We start from the raw sequence: 21,716 nt of genomic DNA, 5'->3' as shown, positions 1-21,716 counted from the left end.
AAGTGACCATGTCAACTTGTGACTATAGGTCGAATGTTTATGGAATAATAATGGATATCAAAAACTTTAGTTTTCATTAAATTCAAATCTCCTAAACAAATTTTAGACAAAACAGATGAAACAAATGTACAGTGTTTAAACAGTGTACGTACAACAACCGCTGCCACTTTCAGCTGAAAAGTCACGGTTTAACACGGTCACCTGTTAAAACACAACACCTGCTTCACCACAGCATCACTTACTGTGAAGGCTTTAGATTTACGATTGTTTTTTTCCCACTGACAAATTTCTGATAAAAACCTTTCCTGCTTAAGACCACACATTTTATTTATATTACATTAAAATGCTTTGCAATGTAAGCAATTGAAATTAGTTGATTAAAAAATTATAAATATGCTTTAAAAAACACATTATTTTGAGCACACTTTATATAGCTTTTTAATGTCAAATCAAACTGTGAGATACTTTAAGATGCAAATCTCTGTAAAATTGACTAAAACAAAAAAGGATTGCTGATGACCTAGTCCAAAACAGCTGTCAAAATTAAGCACCTATAAAATCCACGTCCACACTCTCTAAACTTTAGTACATCTTGAAAAAGTGAACAAGTACAGAAAAAAACAGAAACAAGAAACAAGCTAGAATCAGTCTTTCCAAGGTCCATACCCTCAAATATTCAGTAAATAAGTTATTGTGGAAGGAACAGACTGAGCAAAGCTGGAAGGTACTGAGTGTATAAAGACTTGACAAGCCTGGTTCTGTCTGCTCCCCAGGAAAATGCAATATCGGGAGTTTACGTCTAGAGGCATCAAGGCAGGTACGCTGAGTGACAGATAATTGGGACGGTTCTCCTGCAGTGGGTTATATGACGGCAGAGAAAGCAGACGGCAAGGCCAGGTGGTGTTCCTTCAAAAAAGTGGGAGTAATTTTGTGCAAAACAGCAAAGTTGCCGACACAGATGGAAGTGTGGATGTTTATATGCACATACACACAGCAAGGGAAAAACATGCACAAACACAAGGCAGGTATATTTTGAGTTTTCTTTCAGAGATTAAAGTAGATATAACCCTGTCTACAGGATGCATACAAACAGATAGGCGTCATGTGATTCCTGCTTTATTTCGTCAAAAGTTTAAGCAATGCATCTCTCCACAGTCTGCAGCTGCAGCATGAATGGAGTATACTCTACAGTGACTCTTAACTTTAGAGAAAGAAGGAAATTAAATTCTGATTAATGAGCTCTACATTAGTTTACCACATCTCTGCTCTGCAATCACTTTTTACCTTCCATTTTGCAAAGCCTCCTCTCAATCCTGTTCTCCTGAGCAGCTCAAAGAGCAATATTTCAGTTGTAACCCCAACCTCTTCTCTTGTCAGCACACCCTTTCCCTTTTCTTTGGTGCCTTTCTTCTCCATTGTCATTGATCAGCTGTAGCGTGGGCTCCCCCAGTGGAGAATGTAATTACAGAGCAGGCAGAGTGGAGGGGGCCTGTAGCATCAGGAACTGAATGAAGCATGTGTAGGAGTAGATTATGTTGCGTGGTGCCAAACGCTGTGATCCCCAACTCTTATTCTTGGTGAGCAGAGAAGCCGTCAGCATTATCAGTTGGGATAAGAACGGGTCTGCTAAGAAAGCTCACTGGTATTAAAACTGTCAGCATCTTAATGAGGTGCACGCTTTATTTCTATGACTAAAGAAGAGCTAATGTCTGATTTTGTCTTCCTACATGGTTGAGACTGACCCAGGCCAAAGCTCGTCCATCCCTGGCACGCCTCTCTCAACAATGCGGGAGGAATTTTGTTGCTATACCCCCTCTGATAGCCAGGGTTTGTTTAACAATGGAGAAAGAACAAAGGCGAGTTGTTTTCTGCAGAAAGCAGGAGCTTTGAGCAAAGACAAACATAACAAGGAAGGGGAAAGTTCACTCAGAGTCTTCTCTCTCGGGTCTGCTGTAAGCACTGGATTACAGGCTGGGCTGCTGTGGGATTCGAGAAACTAAGCCGATGGTTATCAACAGGAACAAGTCGGATATGCTTCAGAAAACCCCAACAGCAAAGTCACATTTACACTCAAAGCATATGGCATTGATAAGTTAGGATAATTTAATTCAAGAGCCAAACACAAAAACACCCATTCAAACCATGCATGCTACATTGCCTTCAGCAGTTTCTCATCAGTGCACTAATGCTTCAAGGTAGAATCCATGTGGGTGTAAAGAGGGAGAGTGCGCCTTAGATTATTCTGTTAAGAGAGCTCACACTCATCAGCCCTTCAAGTACCATCAAAAAGTCTCCTCATTACCCAGAGGGCTTTAAGCGTCTCTTACTCATGGAGAGAAACACGTCAAACAGTGTCAAGAGTTTCTGTAAATGATCCCAGTCATACTCATGGCTTAACCTACATATCCATAGCTTCTTGACTCTTGAGTACTCAGTAATTGCTGTTATTTTCAACCTTCTTCCCAGTTTCTGCTATAATGAGATGGAAAATATCAAAGCATTGTGTCACCTATTTTTACAGCAGATTTATGTTCTTTGATTTCACAAAACAGGCATATGAGTTATGGCTATTAAATGGCTCTTATTGTGATTTAACTTCAGAATGATCTTTTAGTTGTCTATCCTCTTGTTTTTATTTTCCCAAGTTCTTCGTAAGTGTTTTATTTCCCTGTTTGAGCACGTTGCTGTTACCCTTTAGCATCTTTTATTCTCATTAGCATTAGCACCCTTTTATTATTTGTTTATTTCTTACCTCATTTCAATGTATTTTTCATTCTATTTAATATGTTTAATTTTACACTTTAGCCTAACCTCCAGTGTTAACTCATTTTAAACCTTCAAGATGGCGTTTCCTCAGTGCATACTGGGTACATAAATCTCCCTGTACTACTAGTTTCTTTTACTTTTGATGCATTTTGTCAGTACTGTGTATGGGTTGCGGGCTGGGTTGGTCAGGGGGCTGGGCAGAGTGGATTTGGGTCATACTTCCTGTTAGCTTCTTTTAATTCAACTGTCTGTCTGTAAAGCACTTTGTGCTACATTTTATTGTATGAAAAGTGCTATATAAATAACATTTGATTTGATTTGATTTGATTTGATAAATAATGAGACTGGAGGATAAACTACATGGTTCACAGTCACACTGAGTGTTTTATATTAAATGCTGGGTATTCATGCACAACTGCTGCAAGTTTTCAATAAGTGACGTCTTCAATTCACTGCTAGCTACTGGTTGAAGTGCACGTGTTTTTGCTAAGGCAATGGTAGACGATTAGCTTAAAAGTTGAGCAATGCATGAACTGTAAATTTTTGGTGAAATTGAACAAATAGTGAATAACAGTGAGGGCAGAGAGAACGCCAACCACCATGAACGTTCTGGGCGCTATCTTTAAGTAGATTCGGTTCCGATTGTTTTTTGAACCAAATCCCAAGTTTACTATTTCTGATAATTAAGTAATTATTTCAGCATCTACTCCAGTCTGCTGTGCAGTTACGGACTGTGATTTATTAATTGACAATTAAACACTTATTAAAATGTGCTTAAAATATTGCATTTATTTGCATATTTGTATCATTTTTTCTGCAAATTGCAATTGTAAAGAAAAAAGAAATTTATGCTTGAATTGCAAACTAGTTCGAGTCCTTTTCCTCCTTAGCCTCTTCCAGAAATTTATTATTTTCTGTTATTGCTGCTTAGAAGAAACTTATTCTATGAAAATCTAAACAAAGGGGTGCTTTAACTTTTTCACATCCCTTATTAACCCAGATGCATTTGCAGGACAGTCACCAGTTAACACGGTAACTCATTAAACTGTAACACTGGTCTTTGACGTGAAAAGATGCCACATCCTGTTATTTTCATTGTCTGTGCCAGTCAGCTGTTGTTAACTGTTGGTCTTTATTTTAACTGCAGGGGAAGGAGTCTATATAATGTGATGTTAGACATTTCTGAAGAAGCTACTTTAGTTTAGCATACTGACATGTCAGCTCCAGCTGCTTCTTGATTGTGATTGTGGAATCCACAGGGAGACTTAAAACTCTTGTCAAAATGGGACAGGCCAAGTAACTCACAGCTCCATAGACCAATGTTTCCCAAATGGTGTGGCAAGGCGAAGCAAGCATAGGTGTGACGTGGCAATATGGACAATGATATATAGCACTGTGCAGAACCTTTAGGCATGTTTGGGCCAAACTGAAACTGAAGTAAGGCATAGATGTGGGGAGTAAGCTGCCTAAGGGCACCATCCAGTGGGAAGGAGAATTGACACAACCCATGTTAAGCTCTGGATGCCTTTTCATTTTACCAAAGGGCATAGGAAAATAATCTGTTGATAAAATAAAAATAACATCCACCCCTTTATGGAGGAATAAAGGGTGAGTAAGCGTGACTCATGGGACTGTCAAGGCAGGTAGTGGGGTTGACATGAGCCCCTGGTTGTCCCACAGGCCACAAAACTACCAGGGATGTCTAGGCCCAAACAAAAGAGACTCTGTGGAGCTTGACCTTGGCTGCTAAGCACATCATCCTGTGGTGACTCCTGAGCACCCTACTTTCCTTAACTTATGTACAGTACTGCATTTTATGTAAATGAATATGGTGTGCCTTGGGTAAAAAAAGTGTAAAAACCATAGACAGTTCAAGAAGCACTTAATTATATTAGACACAATAATATAAACATTGCAGACACTGAGAGCTAGCAGAAATTAGACAATGCAATGCTTACGTGAATAGATTTTTTACAACACCTCAACTGGGTGCCAATGCACATCAAAAACTTCTGAAACACCCAACCAGTAGAACGACTCAGTATAAGAGAGCAGGAATGGTCTTCATTGATAAAGAGACAGTTTGGGAAATTTTGCATGAACATTTGAACATGACAATGTGTGATATTTCTCATGTTGCCATGTGAATAATCATCAGAATAATTGTGACAGGCATCCAAAGCAGACAAAGAAGCGCTTGAATCCCAAACTCTGTTGTTTCTCTGATGCAGCTGCAATTTCTTGAAAAATTCCAACCAGACACAACTAAAAAGACTTTGCTTTTATTTTGATAAAAAAAGCTTTTGCTTCTTTAAAAGCTAATTGGACAGTTCTCACACTTTGAGGTATAAAGATTAAGAATAAGACATTTACACATTAAATCATCATGATGGCATGAAGGCTGAGGCTGAAAGAAAATAAGAAATACAAAGCATTCCTTCTTTTGCCAAGGATTCTGATAAGAGACCTTATCAAGATCAGGGCAGGAAGAATGAGAAGAAAACTTTGAATACGGGCTGCTTTTCCAAGCTTATTTTCCACTGCAAAGAAACTTAAAGCGATGAGTTTGCAATCAATAAAAAAGAACTCTTAAGACCCAACGTGATCTGACAGTTTCATATGGATAATGCATCAGGGTATGGTGTATAAAATGGGAAAAATATTCAACAAGAGATGATTAATGTAAATCAACATCACAGGGGCCTGAAGTAACAACTCTGCAGCTCCTACTGCAAGATAGACCCCCCCTGCAGTTTAATTAATGCAAATCTTGACATTATCCACTGCAGCATCCTGAAACTATAGAAGAAGCAGTTCAAGCAGAAAGGACACCTCCCCCCGGCAGTCCTGACACACACCTATTATCTCTGGGTAGCCTTTTACCTCATCACTTTCCTTCACATTCCCTGCAGTTCTCCTCCTATACAGCTCCTCTCCTCTTTCAATGGTCACTTCATAACCTGTTATACAGGGTGTTGTCCCTTTCTATCAGTGCTTTCCAAATCATTTAGCAATCTGTACGCTGCCTTTGCCCCTGCTGTTGAAATACAAACTGTATCTGCAGCCTGCTATAGTGTGAATAATGTGTCTTTAAAGTGCAACCTCCTCTGTCCCCATAGGCAAACATTTCCAGGACTTTCTTAGCATCAGCTTCACCTACATGATCAAATAACTACTATAGTGGTTTGTCCTGCTTTTAACTATCTCATTATCGTGGTAACTGGGCATCCTTTTTGCTTTGTAGTCAGGCAGACCCAAGGTCCTGAAGGTTCCTTCAAGCTGCTGGTGAACCACTCAGAGAGAAGCAGAAATATCACTTCAATGCCACATTTTTTTCACGAAGGACCTGCTCACTCTGATGGCCAGAGTTCAAGGGATATTTACTCAGGCTGAGCATGTATTTGAGATTAAGATTCAATCATTACAAACTACTGCCAGGGTTCCTACACATTTAAAAATCAAATGTAAGATTTTCAAGGTCTTTTTATACCTGAAGTGAGAAAATTGATGCTACATTTAGAGTGGCAAACAGTCAAAAATGAAATGCATGTGATTTCTCAGTACAACTGACCAGGACTGATTTTTTAAATTTGATGTTCTGTTTATGAAATTATAAATTTGATGATTCCTGGCACATTCAATGGCTCTATTATATCAATATACCATATACTGATAATTATCATAATACATTTTTGCAGGTGTGCTGACCTGATTCAAAACAGTTTCACTATTAAATAATGTTGAATAATGTTTTTTTAATCAGGGAAGATCTGTCAAAATAAGGATGGGCTTTGTTAAATTTTAAACTTGCTAGTCCAGTTGTTAGAGAACTGGACTAGTGTTTTTTTTTCAACAGTTTATTTAGTTACTGGGAGAACTCTATTGAGATAAAATGAAAGAGAGGTCTGGGGATCCTTCCCCATGAAACTTTGAGCATCCAACACTGAGATGCTATGCTAGAATTTGTGAAGGAAATTCAGTAAGAAATACAAAATTATTGATTATTAATAACAAAAAAGAACAATATTTCTTTCATAAAGCTCACATTAATTAATTGATTTTTTTACATGTTCATTTTAAAGCTGAGAAGTTTCATATAAAGCACAGATCACAGGTCTGTCTACTGCTTTAATATCTCAAAATTAAAGACTATCTTAGACAAACCTTAAATAAAGTCAAACAGGAAACACTATAAACTACAGATGGATTGTTGGACAGAAAGATTTACAATATAAGATTGTTTTCAATATATTTTCAAGCAAAGACTGGTTTAAGACTGGTTTTCTTTGCCGTTTATCAATATACTGTATTCACTAAATGATCTATAATGCACATGGTGATGCATCAGTGTTTTTAAATAACTCGCTAAAATGCTGATTTGTTCCTGTCAGATTTCTATTCTATCCAAAACATAACTAGCCATAGTGCTAAATGATATACGAGCTCATTATTCTGCAGAGAGAGGTGCAGAGGTGCAGACATGAAGGAGCGAGTATGAACATGGACCGTACAGCTGTCCCATTGCTTCCCTCGCTTCTACAGTATTATCCTTGCACTCCCAAAATGCTGGGCTGCTGCTTGTACCTCCAGTCTCTAAAAGTAGTATGTGAGGTAGATACTTTAGTTATCAGACCCCTCTCCTTTGGAATCTACCTGATGGGGTCCAAGAGGCAGACACTCTCTCCCTTTAAGGGTAGGCTTTCCTCTTTGATAAAGCTCATAGTTAGGGTTGGCTCAGACCTGGACCAGCCCTTAGTTAGTTGTGCTGCTTTAGGATTAGACTGCTGGAGAGTCATGGCACACTGAGCTCCTCTCTCTCTCTTTTTATCTCTGCATTCATATCATATTACTGCATATTACATGCTGTGAGTCTTTATATCCTAGGTCTGACACAGCTGTCTCTCTGGGTTCTGGCCCTGTGCCGCATAGATTCATCTGGATCTTTGGTACAGGCGACCTGCAGCTGTGGACCCACCTGACCCAAACTCCTGCATTCATTATTATTGTTATCATTGTCATTTTCATGAATAGTGATTAACACTGGTCTATTATAATAGAGTGAAGTCTAATTCTGTCCTCTTTGTGAGGCATTTTGAGATGACTTCAGTTATAAATTGGCGCTATAAATAAAGACTGGTTAATCGATTGACTGTTACTACACTTTTGCAGGCCTTAAATATCAAATGTCCAATTTAAGATTTTTTAAGACTTGTCAAGGATCTTCAGGAACCATGTTGTGCAATTTTTAAATTGCAGAGGGTGCAATATTTCTTTAACCTGCAATGTCTGACAAAGTACATTATTTTGCAGCAGAGATGTTAGGCTCTACAAACTATGCAACCATTCAAGTTTGAATGCCTTTAAGAAAAGTTTACAGAAAAAGCCTACTTTCCATAGTTTTGTTTAGAATTTTCTACCTCAGAATGAAAATGACATGAAAAGTCCCTCCAATACAACAATTCATATCAATTTGCAAAATAAGGGAGGAAAATACAATTAGATATTTTTTCAATGTCCTTCAGCCCTGGTTTAATCGATCTAAAATTGTGCTGTGTAGGTTATTATATAAAATGATTTATTGCTTGTGTTGTTGAAAAATGTGAAGAGAAACCTTAAAGAATAACCACATATTAAATTTCAGTATTGGAAAAAAAATTGCAATCAGAATAATTTCCCTGATTTATTTGCATCTAAGAAGATAAAATTCTGCGTTCTACTTTCAATAAAATGCTAGAAGACAATCTGATCAGTCAAGTCATGATAAAGTTTAAGTTCCAAAAGTTAAAGTGCACCATCTTGTTGAGATGTGCTTTAGCTTCAGGTACAAATCTATTCCTGTTTCCTGCTTCCTTCATTGTGCCGTGCTGCAGCTTGTTTAAGCCAGCATGGATTTTCTTTACTGAATGCACAAAAGACAACACTGAGAGATAAACAGCTACTAAGTAATCATGAGCAGACTCTTCTCTGTGGTTCAATCAGCAGATAAATGTCAGCATCACACAATGCATTTAACAGCCATTATTCCCTCAGTTAAAAGCTAAAATGTCTACTTCTGAAATGCTACACAGAAGCAGAGGAAAATGAAGCTCCAGGGGAAAAAGTACTGTGATTCTATTTTCTGTCAAAATGTGATCTATATCTGCACAGTTTAGTGAGTAACTATATATATACAGTCTGAAAAACAAGGACAGCAAACATAACTCATGTTACCCTTGACTGTGAAGTTGAAACCTCTATCAACGTATACTCAAGCACCTCAGTGACAACAAAATAACCAGGGAATTTGATCTTGTGTCCAATAATTGAATAAATATTAACAAGAGTACACAGAAAAATGGCAAAACAGGTCCCAGAGGTTCCTGGGAGCTAGAATCAGAGCCCTTAGCTTAGAGGACTGGGAACAAGCTATTCAAAAAAGCTTATTTTTAATCGAACTTTTCTGCTTAATATTTAGTCCACATACAAGGGTGTTTTTATTCATACACTTTTTTCATTGTTGCTTATGGTTGTGAATGGCCGAATCCTAAAAGCAAAACATTTGCTGTCTTGTTGTTTCTCTTGTCCCTCTCCTCTTCCTGCTTTTCTCCCACTCCTACACCTCATACTTGCCCTTTTCAACCCCAGGAGTAGAAAAGCTACGAAGGCGTTGGTAGCATCATTACAACGGCAAAACAGAGGGCTTCCAGAGGGGAAAAACACTCCTCTGTTTTGCCTCTTAATCCTCTCAACACAGCACACAGAAATACACTTAACTATGTCACTGGCTTACCTTGTCTTAGTAGATGACCGTGCCGTGCAACAAATTCTTTCCTCTTTTTGTTCAAATAGACCTTGCAGCGTAAAAAGACTGAATCTACATCTTGGTCTTCTGTGATGAGAGAATATCAAAAGTCATTGTCATCTTTAATCATCTCAACGTGACAAAATTTAGAGATTAGTCACAAAAGGGTTCAAATTTTGGGTTCTCACGTCACACATTGTGTTTTCTGTTAATTTCATGCATAAATGGATCAGACGGGTTACTGTCTTATTATGAAACATCTGGGTCAGATAGTTACTTGGAGGCTGGGTTTTGATGCAACATTTGTTAAAACCAGTTTAAACTGATGAGGATTTTTAACAAGTAAAAAACAAAGCTTGGATGTGGCATCTTCTACAAATGAGGGTCATTTTGCAGTGCTAAACTAGCACCACCACAGGGAGAGTTTTGCCCTTATGCTGAGGATGTATAAGCATCCATTAAGCTCACAGATAAGGCATTTCATTTGGGAATGAGCCCATGAACACTGGCCAGTGAGATAGTAAAGCTCAGGTGAGAATTGGGGCAGAACAGTAAACAATGCAGCCAGCAGCCAGAGCCTGCAATGATAACAAGGCAGTTAGAGAATTAGCTGCTTTATTTCCCGACCAATTACATGCCCCATTAAGGATCCCAAACATGAGCCTGTGAATCTTCACCATCATTTTTAAAAGACTTAAACTCTGCGGGATCAGTGTTTTATCTAAAGACACTGGGTAGTAGGAATAAATCACACTATTCACAGCAAACATGAGAATGGAAATGAAGAGAGAGAAAAACTTGCAGAGAACAATCCATGATGAAAAAAATATTTTAATATTGGCCTATTTCAAAATTATTTATTGCATTTAAAGGCAAGCCCACATAGACAATGTGAGGAAATTCTTAACACTTCCTTGATTTGGGAATCAAACAAAGGCACAGAAATATAAACAGTGTTAAACACTTGTATATAGAGACACGGGAATATGTATTCTAGTTAGAATGGCAAATATGAATTTCTATAATAATTAATCACTTCAAAATGTCCAAAAATCAATTTTTTAAAAATACTTTACTTCATCCTGAATACATTTTCAACAGAGGGGCCAGTTTTAGAACCGTAGCTCACGCTGCTGCTATTTTCCACTTCCTGCCATGCACTTGCTGCAGGTTTGTGAGCCTGGCTTGTAAGCTGTGCTGTTTGCATTAGCAGCACTAGCTCTCAGCGTGTGTTAATGTTTACATGGCTGGGTCGGACGTACTGATTTACTTCAAATGGAGCTCTGACACATTCATCCAAAAAAACTTTACGAATGAGTCAAAAGTGTAAGCTCACATTATACGCCACCACCAGGAGTTAAAATAAGCAGAACAATGGCCAACAACTGCTGACTATCACTTTAGGGATTAACCAGCCGATACAGAAAGGGCTAAAGCGTCATTGACAGTGAAGGATTTAGGCTTATAATTATGTATTTTCTCTACTACAAGTTTCTTGTAAAAACTATTTTTCTGGCTTAAGCTCACAAATGTATTCAGGTTGATTTTTATTGAATTTAAACATAAATGTATTCTCTTTGTGTTAGGTTTTCCTCTGCCTTACTCAGCTGATAAAAAGCTACAAATATAAGCTTAAAACTGAATGATCTTAAAAAATTTATAATGCTTTTTTTTATGTCAGTTTTCAACTCACAGCTCCTTTGTGTGGAGCAGACTGGATAGCTCTCTCCTTAACAAATAGGTAATATGTTCCCTATAGGGGGTCTGTTTGAATGAAAAATCAATTTTGAATTGATTTGTAACCCCCCGAAATCAGAACTGATTTTAACTGTGAAGAACTGAAAGAGTCACACCCCTCCTGTTAAACATTAAAAAATTTATAGGAGTGCATGTAAAAAATCCCCCACTGAAGCCCACTCATCCATGTTTACAGCAACAAACCATGTGATTTTCAGGAGTTCCAGTTCAGTTGCTCTCACCGAGTAAGAAACCCACTTAAGGTTAGCAATTGAGCGAAGAGATATTTTCAGAAATCTTGCTTTTTTTTGTACAGTCATGAGCTGACAGAACTCTACTTCCTGTTAAGATTTTAAAAAGAATGGTGGTTGGGTGAGGCCCCGCATGGTTGCCCCGGGCCAAGTCTGGCCTGTAGCTTCTTTCCCACCAGTGTTAATTTCATCAATTAAAACTCTGATAAAAAAGTTTGTCAACCGCCATTTTTTTCCCGTGAGAAAGACGAGACTAAGTGTAGCCAAAAATAGATCTTTGATGACTAAAACTGACTTAAATGTCATTTAGTTTTTGTCAATATGACTAAAACTAGACTAAACCAACGTTTAGTTTTTGTTGTACAGTCAAAATCCATGATATTTCTCTAATGTGGGTAAATCTTTCAAAACACAATGCATCTGTGGATATTCAGCCTATCAGCTGTAGAAGCAGCAATCCAAAGTTTGGCAGGGTGCATAGAGCACTACCATGATTTGGTACCAGATTCAGGCAAGACAATAATGCTTCAGCTAAAAGTTAAGACTGAAAAGCATGGGCTCTATATAGACTACAACTAGACTAAGATGTTTTTGAGTTTTTGTGAATTTCTTGACTAAAACTATTAGGGGTAAAAAAGGACTAAAATGTGACTAAAGCTGAAAGGCATTTCATCTAAAGACTGAGACTAAAATTGAAAATGGCTGTCAAAATGAACAGTTTCCCGCACATCTCTCCCCCATTCTCATCCCTGTTTCTGACTCTATCCACTGTTTTCTTCTCTGAGTAAAGTCATAAAAACCCCAGAAATATGTCTTTAAAAAACTGCTTTTATCATGAAGGAAATAAGTGACTTCCTAAAGTAACAGCAATAGTTTAACTACAGAAAAACAGTATGCACTAAAAACAGAAAAGTAAATGAAAATATCCAAAGAGGACAGTAAAAAGTGAAATGTTTGATATCACAAGGTACAGATGACTTTGACTTATCCACTGAGTTGTCTGTGACTTTTCATAGTGAAATGAGACGTACAAAGGAACAGCTGGGATCTTAGTTTTCATCGCTGAGGGAGCAGCAACATGGGAAGGTGAGTCACTTCAAGCTTCTACCTTTCAATGGTAGTGTAAATTATCATAAAAAATGTTAAGATGCTTCTCAATCTCAAATAATCATTCCCTGCTCTTTTGTGCACAACAGACTTAAATAAACACTCTTGGTTAAAAACAGATGAATTGGGAGTTGGTTTGAATTAAAATTCAATTCTGAATCTAACCGAATTGGAATCGTACTGTGAGATACTGAATATTCAAATCCCTATTTTTGTAAATTAAGAAATCTGCAGGAGTGCATGTACAAAATCACTCACTAAGGTCCAATGATTCAAAGTTAATGCAGCAACTTTTAAAGAGTTCCAGTTCAGCTGCTTACTCTGAGTGAGAAACCCACTTAAGGTTAGCAATAAAGCTAAGAGATTTTCTCAAGAAACACTGCAATTTTTTGTAATTTGTACTGCCTTGAATTAAAAGAACTTTACTTCCTGTTGGTTAAAAACACAGCTTTTATTATGAAGGAAACTAAGCAACTTCTAACCTTGCGAAGCAGATGAATCCATCCGTTTACTCTTCTGTAGGGGCGCAGCTCTGTAGCAGCTACGTCACGCGTTTTGTTGCCCTGATTGGCCCGTAAAGATGTGGCAGACAGAACATTCATCTAATCACCTTCAGAGTTATTTTTTTTCAAAGGCTCTGCCCTTTCCCAAACGCTGCCTATGAGTGGTTTACCAGATGGATGTGTGAAACATCCATCTGGCGTGTCAGGTTAAGCAACTTCCTGAGCTAACAAAAGTAGCTTAACAACAGAAATACAGCTAAAGAGAAGGACAACATGAGATGTTTTGACGTCAGAGTTTTCAGATGACTTTCAGCTGAGCTGTCTGTGACTTTTCATGGATCAAGACACTCAAAGAAACAGTTGTGATTCTATTTTTCATCACTCAGGTAGCAAGAAGATGCCAAAGTGGTTAGCATCCAGCTTCTACCTTTCAGCAGCTGCCCAACAACACTGCACAAAGTACAGAAGCATGCAATTTATGTGATTTGGGATCTGAATCTCATTGTGTCAATGCTGATAGACCTTAAAAAATGCTACGAATCCACCGATTGTAAAAATCAGGGCTGATGCTGGTTCTGATGCTTAAGTAACAATTTAGCCATCGGCCAGTACTGATGCAGATGTTTTTTTATCCCTTCCTTTGGTGTAAGACACCAACAATGCCAGCATTTTCTCTCTCTGCCCAATAATACATCTTTTAAATCAGACAGAATGAAATCGATAGGACACAACAAATAAAATTCAGATATTGTCATCGGTTCATACCCACATTATTTACATATAGCCGTTTGCCAAAACGCTGATACAGACAATGTTAAACTGATGCATCTGTGCATCGCTAGAAATTTCAACTCAATCTAAGTTCAATGCAAGTTTCTGCATGATGAAATCAATGCCTAAAATGTTATGCAATGAACACGGTTTCCCCAGTTGTCAGTCTATTACCATGTGTATCTGAAGGCTGACAGGGCCTCTTGTTGTAACGTAATAAGCCTGAGGAAACAGTGTAGGATTAAGCTCAAGCAACAAAGCTGCTGGCATCCATACACCACTGATGACATTGTTATGACAGCTCTAGTACACACAAGGGAAAGCTAACAACAGCCCCAGAGATTTGAGTTAGACTCATGTTCATTCATTTTATGCTCCACATCGTACTTATCAAACACCCTTGTCCCTCTTGGTTAACGTACAATGCTTCTGATGGATTATCAGTAGAATTATGTGCACACGTCTCTGCCATTAGCTCGTTCTGGCTGCTTTCCCAGAGGATTCTGTAGATGAAGTCTCCCACAGTTATGGTCCCACACCTGAGCAGCGTCATGATTTTTGTTTTGCACTGGTGTGAGACTTAAACTGGAGTGGACAGAGTTGGCAGCAAGCTGGCTTCCTGTCTGTTCTTCCTGTCACAATGTGCGTGGTGAACTGTCAGCTTTTTTCACCCATCAAGAGCAGCAGCTTTCTCTGAGGGTCAGAGTCTGTTATCAGATCACTGCCCTGATAGACTCACAGCTTGGTGTCAATAGCTCAGTCGATACTGTAATTGATCCACAAGGTTTTGCTCTTTGAAGGTTCTTAAGATATGAAGGACATGTCATTTCTTGGGGGGCATCCAAGCAGTGTCACCAAGGTTTGTGCAATGTATCCTATCACGGTCTGCCAATTCAGTGATTCATTTTGCACTTAAAACAATGATGCAAGTGTAATTTTCAGCACTACTGGAGGCGTGTTTGTTGATATGCAACATTTGCACTGCATAATCCATCCTACTCTTAAGACCTCTGGGTTCAAAGCTCCCCAAGCACCACTACCTTCACACCTACACAAACAGAAACTATAGTTTCAGCTGTGTTAAATATGGGAATGGTTGTCAAGAGTAGGAGGGAGGTCAGGGCAACCTTATAGAGTTTTAAAGAGAATGGGCAACTTTATTATCAATGACAGCAGGATACTTGGTTTCATATAAGAATCAGGGGATTTGAAGTAACTGAAATCTGTATTTCTCTGTATGTTTAATACTTTTAAAAGCCAACATTTTCAGATTTTGCATCATGTTTTCCAAAGTGCATGTTATTATTCTCTAGTAGAGAATCACACTAACATTCAAGTGACTACAAAAAGTATTCACCCCCTTGGATTTTTTTACCTGTTTATTGAGTTTGCAAGGGGGTGACAATTTTTTTATAGGCACTGTGCATGGTGAAATGTGATATGATGTCTAGAACGTTGCAAAGTAGACAAGTTTTGTAGCTGTTAGATATTTCAATGTCTGCTGATTGAGTCTTATGTATGTGAAATATCTGTCACTCTACACAAGACATATTTAAGTAAGGTTTTCCATAAATTATTCTATGAATAATACAACAGGCTGAATTGTTCTCAAAGATGAGGCTTGGGGCTAAACAGATCAATATCTGATTGCTGAAGCTGCCTTCTCTACAAGCATGAGAAACCACCACTGCAACAGTTCCTCTCCTAAAGAACAACTTCCAGCCAGCGAATGACTATTCATGTGATTTTACATTTTTATTTTTCCTGAACATTTGGCATTGACTTGTTTCATCAGCCTCTCTTTGTTTATTAGTAGGGCATGAAATCAATACTGAATTCAATGGAGAGGTTAGTATCCAAATGGTTGTTTTTACACAGCATCAGATATTCTATTAACGGTGTCAGTAATCGGGGGATTGTCAGCTCCTACTGTGAGGTTTAATAATATTATGAAGGGTGGGAGGTAATTTAAATAATGAGTCTCACACAGAAGAAAACGTGTCAACATCAGGTAAGTCGAGGAACATAATGATCCTGATTTGTGCTTTAAACCAGTTGATCTGTGTCAGTAGCTGTGAGTTACAGCAGATGCATCTTACTGGCCATCCTCATTGACTTCACTTCAACAGAGCACCCAACAGATGCTGTGTACGAGGAATAAGCATTCATTTTCATCGGCACCAGGTGCTGCTTGTCATCATGCATAATCAGATTCAGACTGGCTTACAGCACGGTTTGACAACAGGCTGCCTTAGACAACCCACTGTGTGTCAACAGAAATATTAACAAGGAAAAGTCAGCAGCACCGTGGGTTACTTTCACTTTCTTACCCCCCAGTAGTTTGGACTGACAGTTGACGAACTCTGGTTTCCGTGCGGAACTGTAGCGCTGGCAGGTGTGGTGGAGAATCTGAATGAAGGTGCACTTCTCTCCTGCTGATCCAGCCACCCACTGGTCAAAAGCATTTTCAAACATCAGGTCAAACTCTGGAGAGTCCTTAGAGAGAAAACCAGGAAGACAAGAGATGATTAATATTTCTGTTATGCGACATCAGTATTTCCCCTCGGTTTAAGTCTTAGTTCACATGGCAGAATAAAAGTTATAGCCTACCATTACGGATACATCAAGGTCAAAGATAGATATGATTACTGGAGATCTTTTATCATGATTGTTAGCTCTGAAGATGTCAAAATAGATTTACACATATCAGCTAAAATCATGGTAAAGCAACAAATAGTCTACACAGAGGGTTTTGATGGGACAAACATCTATCCATCTATTTTCTACATTGCTTATCCTGTTCAGGGTTATGGAGACCAGCGCCTATCTCAGATGTCATTGGGTGAGAGTCAGGGTACACCCTGGACTGGTCGCCAGTCAATTACAGGGCTGACATATGGAGACAAACAACCAGGCACACCCAGGAAGTACCCATTCATGCATGAGGAGAACACGCAAACTCCGCTAAAAAAAGGCCCTGACTGGGAAGCGAACCAGGTACCGTCTCGCTGTGAAAAACAGCGCTAACCCCTGCCCCTCCATGCACCTCAGAAAAACATGAGTAGACCTATTTTCTTATTGTTTAATCGATGAAACAATTAAAGTTGATGTTGATTTTTGAAAGCAATACCCTCATCTTTTACTCTTTTAGGTCTTTAGGGAGCTAATTTTCTTATCAGACTTAGGTAGAAAAAAGGCTAAGAGCCATGGGTCTACAGTGGTGCTGCATGATTTGGTTATAATGTTCCATTGCAATTATACTGGACAATCCTGCAATGTGGGATTGCAATTATGACGTAATACATAAATCAAGCGTATAGCGTTAGTCAAGCATTGCCATAATGGAGATCAACTGGTCTCATGCAAGCCCTTATCAGTTGATGGCCAGCTGGTCTGCTCGAAGAACATTATTGGCTAATTGCTCTCATGTTGCCTTATCTAAACTGCTCTTGCCTGGCTAAGCTCTGCTGCTCTCTCTGCAAACTGCTCTTGCAACCCTCCTCCACCCCAGCCTCTCCTTCATTCTCTGTGGGTTTTTTGCTGCTTCTCTCCCTGCCTCATGCTTTCTTTATCAGCATAGAATAGCAGGAATGTGTGCTGTTCCTGCTTAATGCTTTCCATGTAGGCTCATGGAAGGATAGGGGGATCCCAAAATAGTCACACCACTGAATATAAATTACAGCAATAAATGCTGATCAATAACTGCTAATAAAGAAATATTTGTTTTGAAGTGTGTATTTCTCAACTCAAAACATACAAATATTAGTATTAGCAAGGGGCGCAGGTGGCCGAGTGGTTAAGGTGCGCCCCATGTACGCAGACGGCCCGGGCTCAAATCTGGCCTGAGGCCCCCCACCGCACGTCTCTCCCCGGCTCTCGTCCCTGCCTCCGACTCTATCCACTATCCTCCTCTGTCAAATAAAGGCACAAAAATGACCAAAATAAACCTTTAAAGAAAACCAAAAAAACTGCTTTCAAATTAATGCACTATTTTCCAAAAAATACAAGTTTTTCCTTTTTTGAAAATAACGGAGCACTTTTAAAAAGTGCAGTATTGACACTATTGCAAACTTAAAGGCCTTTCTGCAGGATTTTTTTTACCAATTAATACAAAAACACAGCTTTTTATGTGATTATATGATTGCACAGAAGCCTGACATTGTAATTGCAATTGCACTTGCAATTAGATTAATTGTGCAGCACTGTTCTATAGCATCCATAAGAGCAGTGGTAAACTCAGGGAAAATTCCCACCGTAAAGGAATTGTTTCAATGTCTCAAAGATGGAAACTAATTCTTGAAACACACTATGAAAGCAGAGAAATTGATGTGGGTGTAAGAGATGCTCACCCTTTTAATAAAACCAGTGGCCTAGATTACATGCATTTAATATCCCATGCCTTTCATTTAGAGTGGTGGAGGTTGCACTGGGGTGGCAGGCTGCCACCAAAAAAATGGTAGGGAAAACACTGAGCAACATTGTGTTAACCCTTTTAATTCCAGGTAATTTTAAATAAGCAGATAGAAAAGTTACATACTTTGTTTGGGTCGATGCCGTTGACCTGCCGTAGCTGCTCGATCGTCCACTGCGATCTTTTGACAAAGGCAGTAGATCCTTGGAACTGCTTCACCTTAGTGATGGATACGTGGGACGGCTTCTTATTTGTCACTGTGGAAAGAAACATATTTCACTTTTAACCTACTGCAGCAAAAACACTGATTTAATTTTCTACAATAAGACCATAAACAGGCCCATAAATTTGACCTTTATACTTGTTACGCCAATTTGTGAGCAATAATCCTGCATCCACTAAACAGCACAATGAGTTCAGTGTCCGTGCTCCATAAAGAACATTTTCCACACCACTTGTCTGGAGAACACAAACACCTAGTTAAATTGTTCCTGTCAAAGTAGAAATTGCTCTGTATTTTTACACTTTGCTGCACACAACTCATTTCTCTTCTGCTGCACTGCTGACTCAATCAGAGCAGGTAACAAATAACCCCACATCCAAGCATCAACAACACACTGGAGAAATATTTGACATAATAACAACACGGTGAGACGAATACATCCTGCTTTTACCCAGACTATTAGGTAGTGCAGAGTCTTAGCACTGATGTAATATCATACTTTAGTGGTTCCTAAAATCTGTAAGACTCCAATTCCAATGAAGCGTTGGTGCTGTGAAAGATGTAAATCAAAACAGAATGATTTTAATCTCACAAATGTGTATTTTATTCACAAGAGAACAGAAGAGAACATAGGGCAACAAAACGCTGGAAAAGTAAGAGGTATTCATGAAAACCAGCTGGAGGAGCATTTTGCAACTTACTATGTTTATTGGAAACAGGTCAGTAATATGAATTGGTATAAAAGGAGCATTTCAGAGAGCCAGAAACTCTCAGAAGTAAAGATGGGCAGAGGTTTTCCAATCTGTGAAAAACTGCTAAAAATTGTTGAAAAATTTCAGAAAAATGTTCCTCAGTGTAAAACTGCAAAGACTTTGAATCTCCCACCATCTGCAGTCCACAATGTCAGTAAAAGATTCAGAGAATCTGGAAATCTCTGTGAGCAAGGGACAAGAATGAAGGTCAATATTGAACACTGGTGATCACACTGGTGGAGGAACACTTCTAGAAATCACTTTCACTCAATACATTTCACTGTGACACCTACAAATGCAAGTTACAGCTCTATCACACAAAGAAGAAGCCATATGTGAACACAATCCAGAAATGCTGCCATCATCTTTGAGCCAAAGCTCATTCAAAATGGACTAAAACAAATGGAAAACTGTTCTGTGGTCGGACAAATTTTGGAAAATGCTGTTTTTTTAATAGAAACCACAGACACCGTGCCCTGCAGACTGAAGAGGAGAGGGGCCAGCTTGTTATCCTGACACAGTTCTAAAGCCTGCATTCCTGATGGTATGGGGTTGAATTAGTGCCTTTAGTATGGGCAGCTTATACAACTGGAAAGGAACTATCAATGCTGGAAAGTAGGTAGAGTTTTAAGAGCAACATATACTCCCATCCAGACAATGCCTTTTTCAGGTAAGGCCTTGCATATTTCAGCAAGACAATGCTAAACCACATACCATATCCATCACAACAGCATGGCTTCACAAAAGAAGAGTCCAGTACTGAAGTGGCCGGCCTGCAGTCCAGACCATTAACCAATAGAAAACATCTTGTGCATCATAAAACCACGACTGTTGAGCAGCTAAAATCCTACTTCATAAAAGAATGGGATAACATTCCTCCCCCACCAACTGTTCTTCTTACTTCCCAGACATTTACAGACTGCTGTTAAAAGAAGAGGGGGTGCTACACAATGGTAAACATGGCTCTGGCCCTACTTTTTTGAGATGTGTTGCTGCTATCAAATTCAAAGTGAGCTAATATTTTTCACAAATTGGTAAAATATTACAGTTTTATCATCTGATTTGCTGTTTGTCTTTTATTGTGAAGAAAACTGCATTCTGTTTTATTTACATTTTGCACAGCGTCCCAACCTTTTTGGGAATTGAGGTTGTATAATCCAGGGTCAACTGTTTTCTTTTGGTCTTGGAGGACTTTCCTGTGTCTTCACTGTATATGATTATCAAGAGGCCAAAAATCCCTCTGACTTCATCTCCTGTGTGATGACATCATGTTGTCCTCAGCCTGGCCTGGCTTGCCTCGGCCATACTTCCACCTCTATCCCCGTTTATATCTTTGTTTAAAGTGTATGTTACTGCACACTAAAATCTTCTGTACTTCCCAGGGGCAACTCACGCCTGTGTTGCTTTTTTAACCCCTGCAGTCGACCTCTTTTTCCGCTCTCCCACGTTTGCTATTGTGTCATCTCTAACAGAGGGTAGTGTTTGGGTCACTTTCTTCAGTGTTTTCTATGCATGTTCCTGCTTTTTGCAGTGTTACTGTTCAGTTTGACTTCTGTTCAGGTTTGCTTTGGGAAAGATCTATCACACCAATGTCAGGACAAAACTTAGAAAACAAAGGTAGGGCTGATTGTTATATCAGGTGATATATTCAATAAGTAAACTCCTGTGAGAAGAGGGATGTCATGCGAATCCATTTAGACAGCTGCAGTTAATACAGGAGGTCCGGGGTGGATCAGACGGATACAATGCAGGCAGACATGCTGTCACTCCTTTCAAATCTTTTCTTTAAACTTTATTTTTAATCAAAGAGACGACCAAAAGCATGACAAACAGATGAAGTGAGTGATCAGATCCGTTTGGGGTCACGGAGGAGGTTAATGGAAGCTTCAGAAAGCAGAAAAATTTCATAAAGAGGATGACAGCTTGACGTAATGAACAAATGTGTTGAAGCCTCGGAGTTTAGAAACTCAGGTCATCCAATTCACAGCAGAAATAATTCAGTTCTGAGCTACAGCCATTGTAGATGATAGACTTTTGCACAGAACAACTATTTTCTGATAGAGAAGAAATTAGGTTTTATTGCTCTCCCTTGGTAAGCTGAAGATTGGAAGCTAAGAGATAAAAGAGAAGGAGAGAGAATTCAACTAGAAACTGTCTTTGTATCAAAGATACCCGAATTGTCTCCATCTTATCCTAACAGAATGGCCTATAATATATTGAGCTGAAAGTCACGGCTCCAGTATCGAGAAAACTGTATCGTTATGAGCTATAGCTTGAAATTAAAAATATCATATGAATAGGCAATGCACCCTAAAAAGATAAAGAAAACATGAATACTATGTTGCAAGCACAATCAGTCTTAGTTTAAAGTTTAACCTAAAGGGAGGAAACACTGTCTACATAGTACAAATTTA

General features: G+C 38.8%; 1 protein-coding gene across 1 annotated transcript in view; it reads right to left on the bottom strand.

Moving 5' to 3' along the window:
- stxbp6 (syntaxin binding protein 6 (amisyn)) overlaps positions 1-21,716 on the bottom strand; it is a 112,590-nt gene that overhangs the window by 7,975 nt on the left and 82,899 nt on the right. Inside the window, exons 3-4 of the mRNA XM_041813001.1 lie at positions 18,454-18,584; positions 16,247-16,412 (exon numbers count right to left, since the gene is read on the bottom strand). Of these exons, the coding sequence (XP_041668935.1) occupies positions 16,247-16,412; positions 18,454-18,584 (297 nt within the window). The remainder of the gene's footprint in view (positions 1-16,246; positions 16,413-18,453; positions 18,585-21,716) is intronic.

Source organism: Cheilinus undulatus, linkage group 18 (assembly GCF_018320785.1).
Source record: "Cheilinus undulatus linkage group 18, ASM1832078v1, whole genome shotgun sequence".
In the NCBI taxonomy this organism is placed as follows: Eukaryota; Metazoa; Chordata; class Actinopteri; order Labriformes; family Labridae; genus Cheilinus; species Cheilinus undulatus.
Note: the sequence above shows the minus strand (reverse complement) of the source record. Positions and strands in the feature narration are given on the sequence as shown.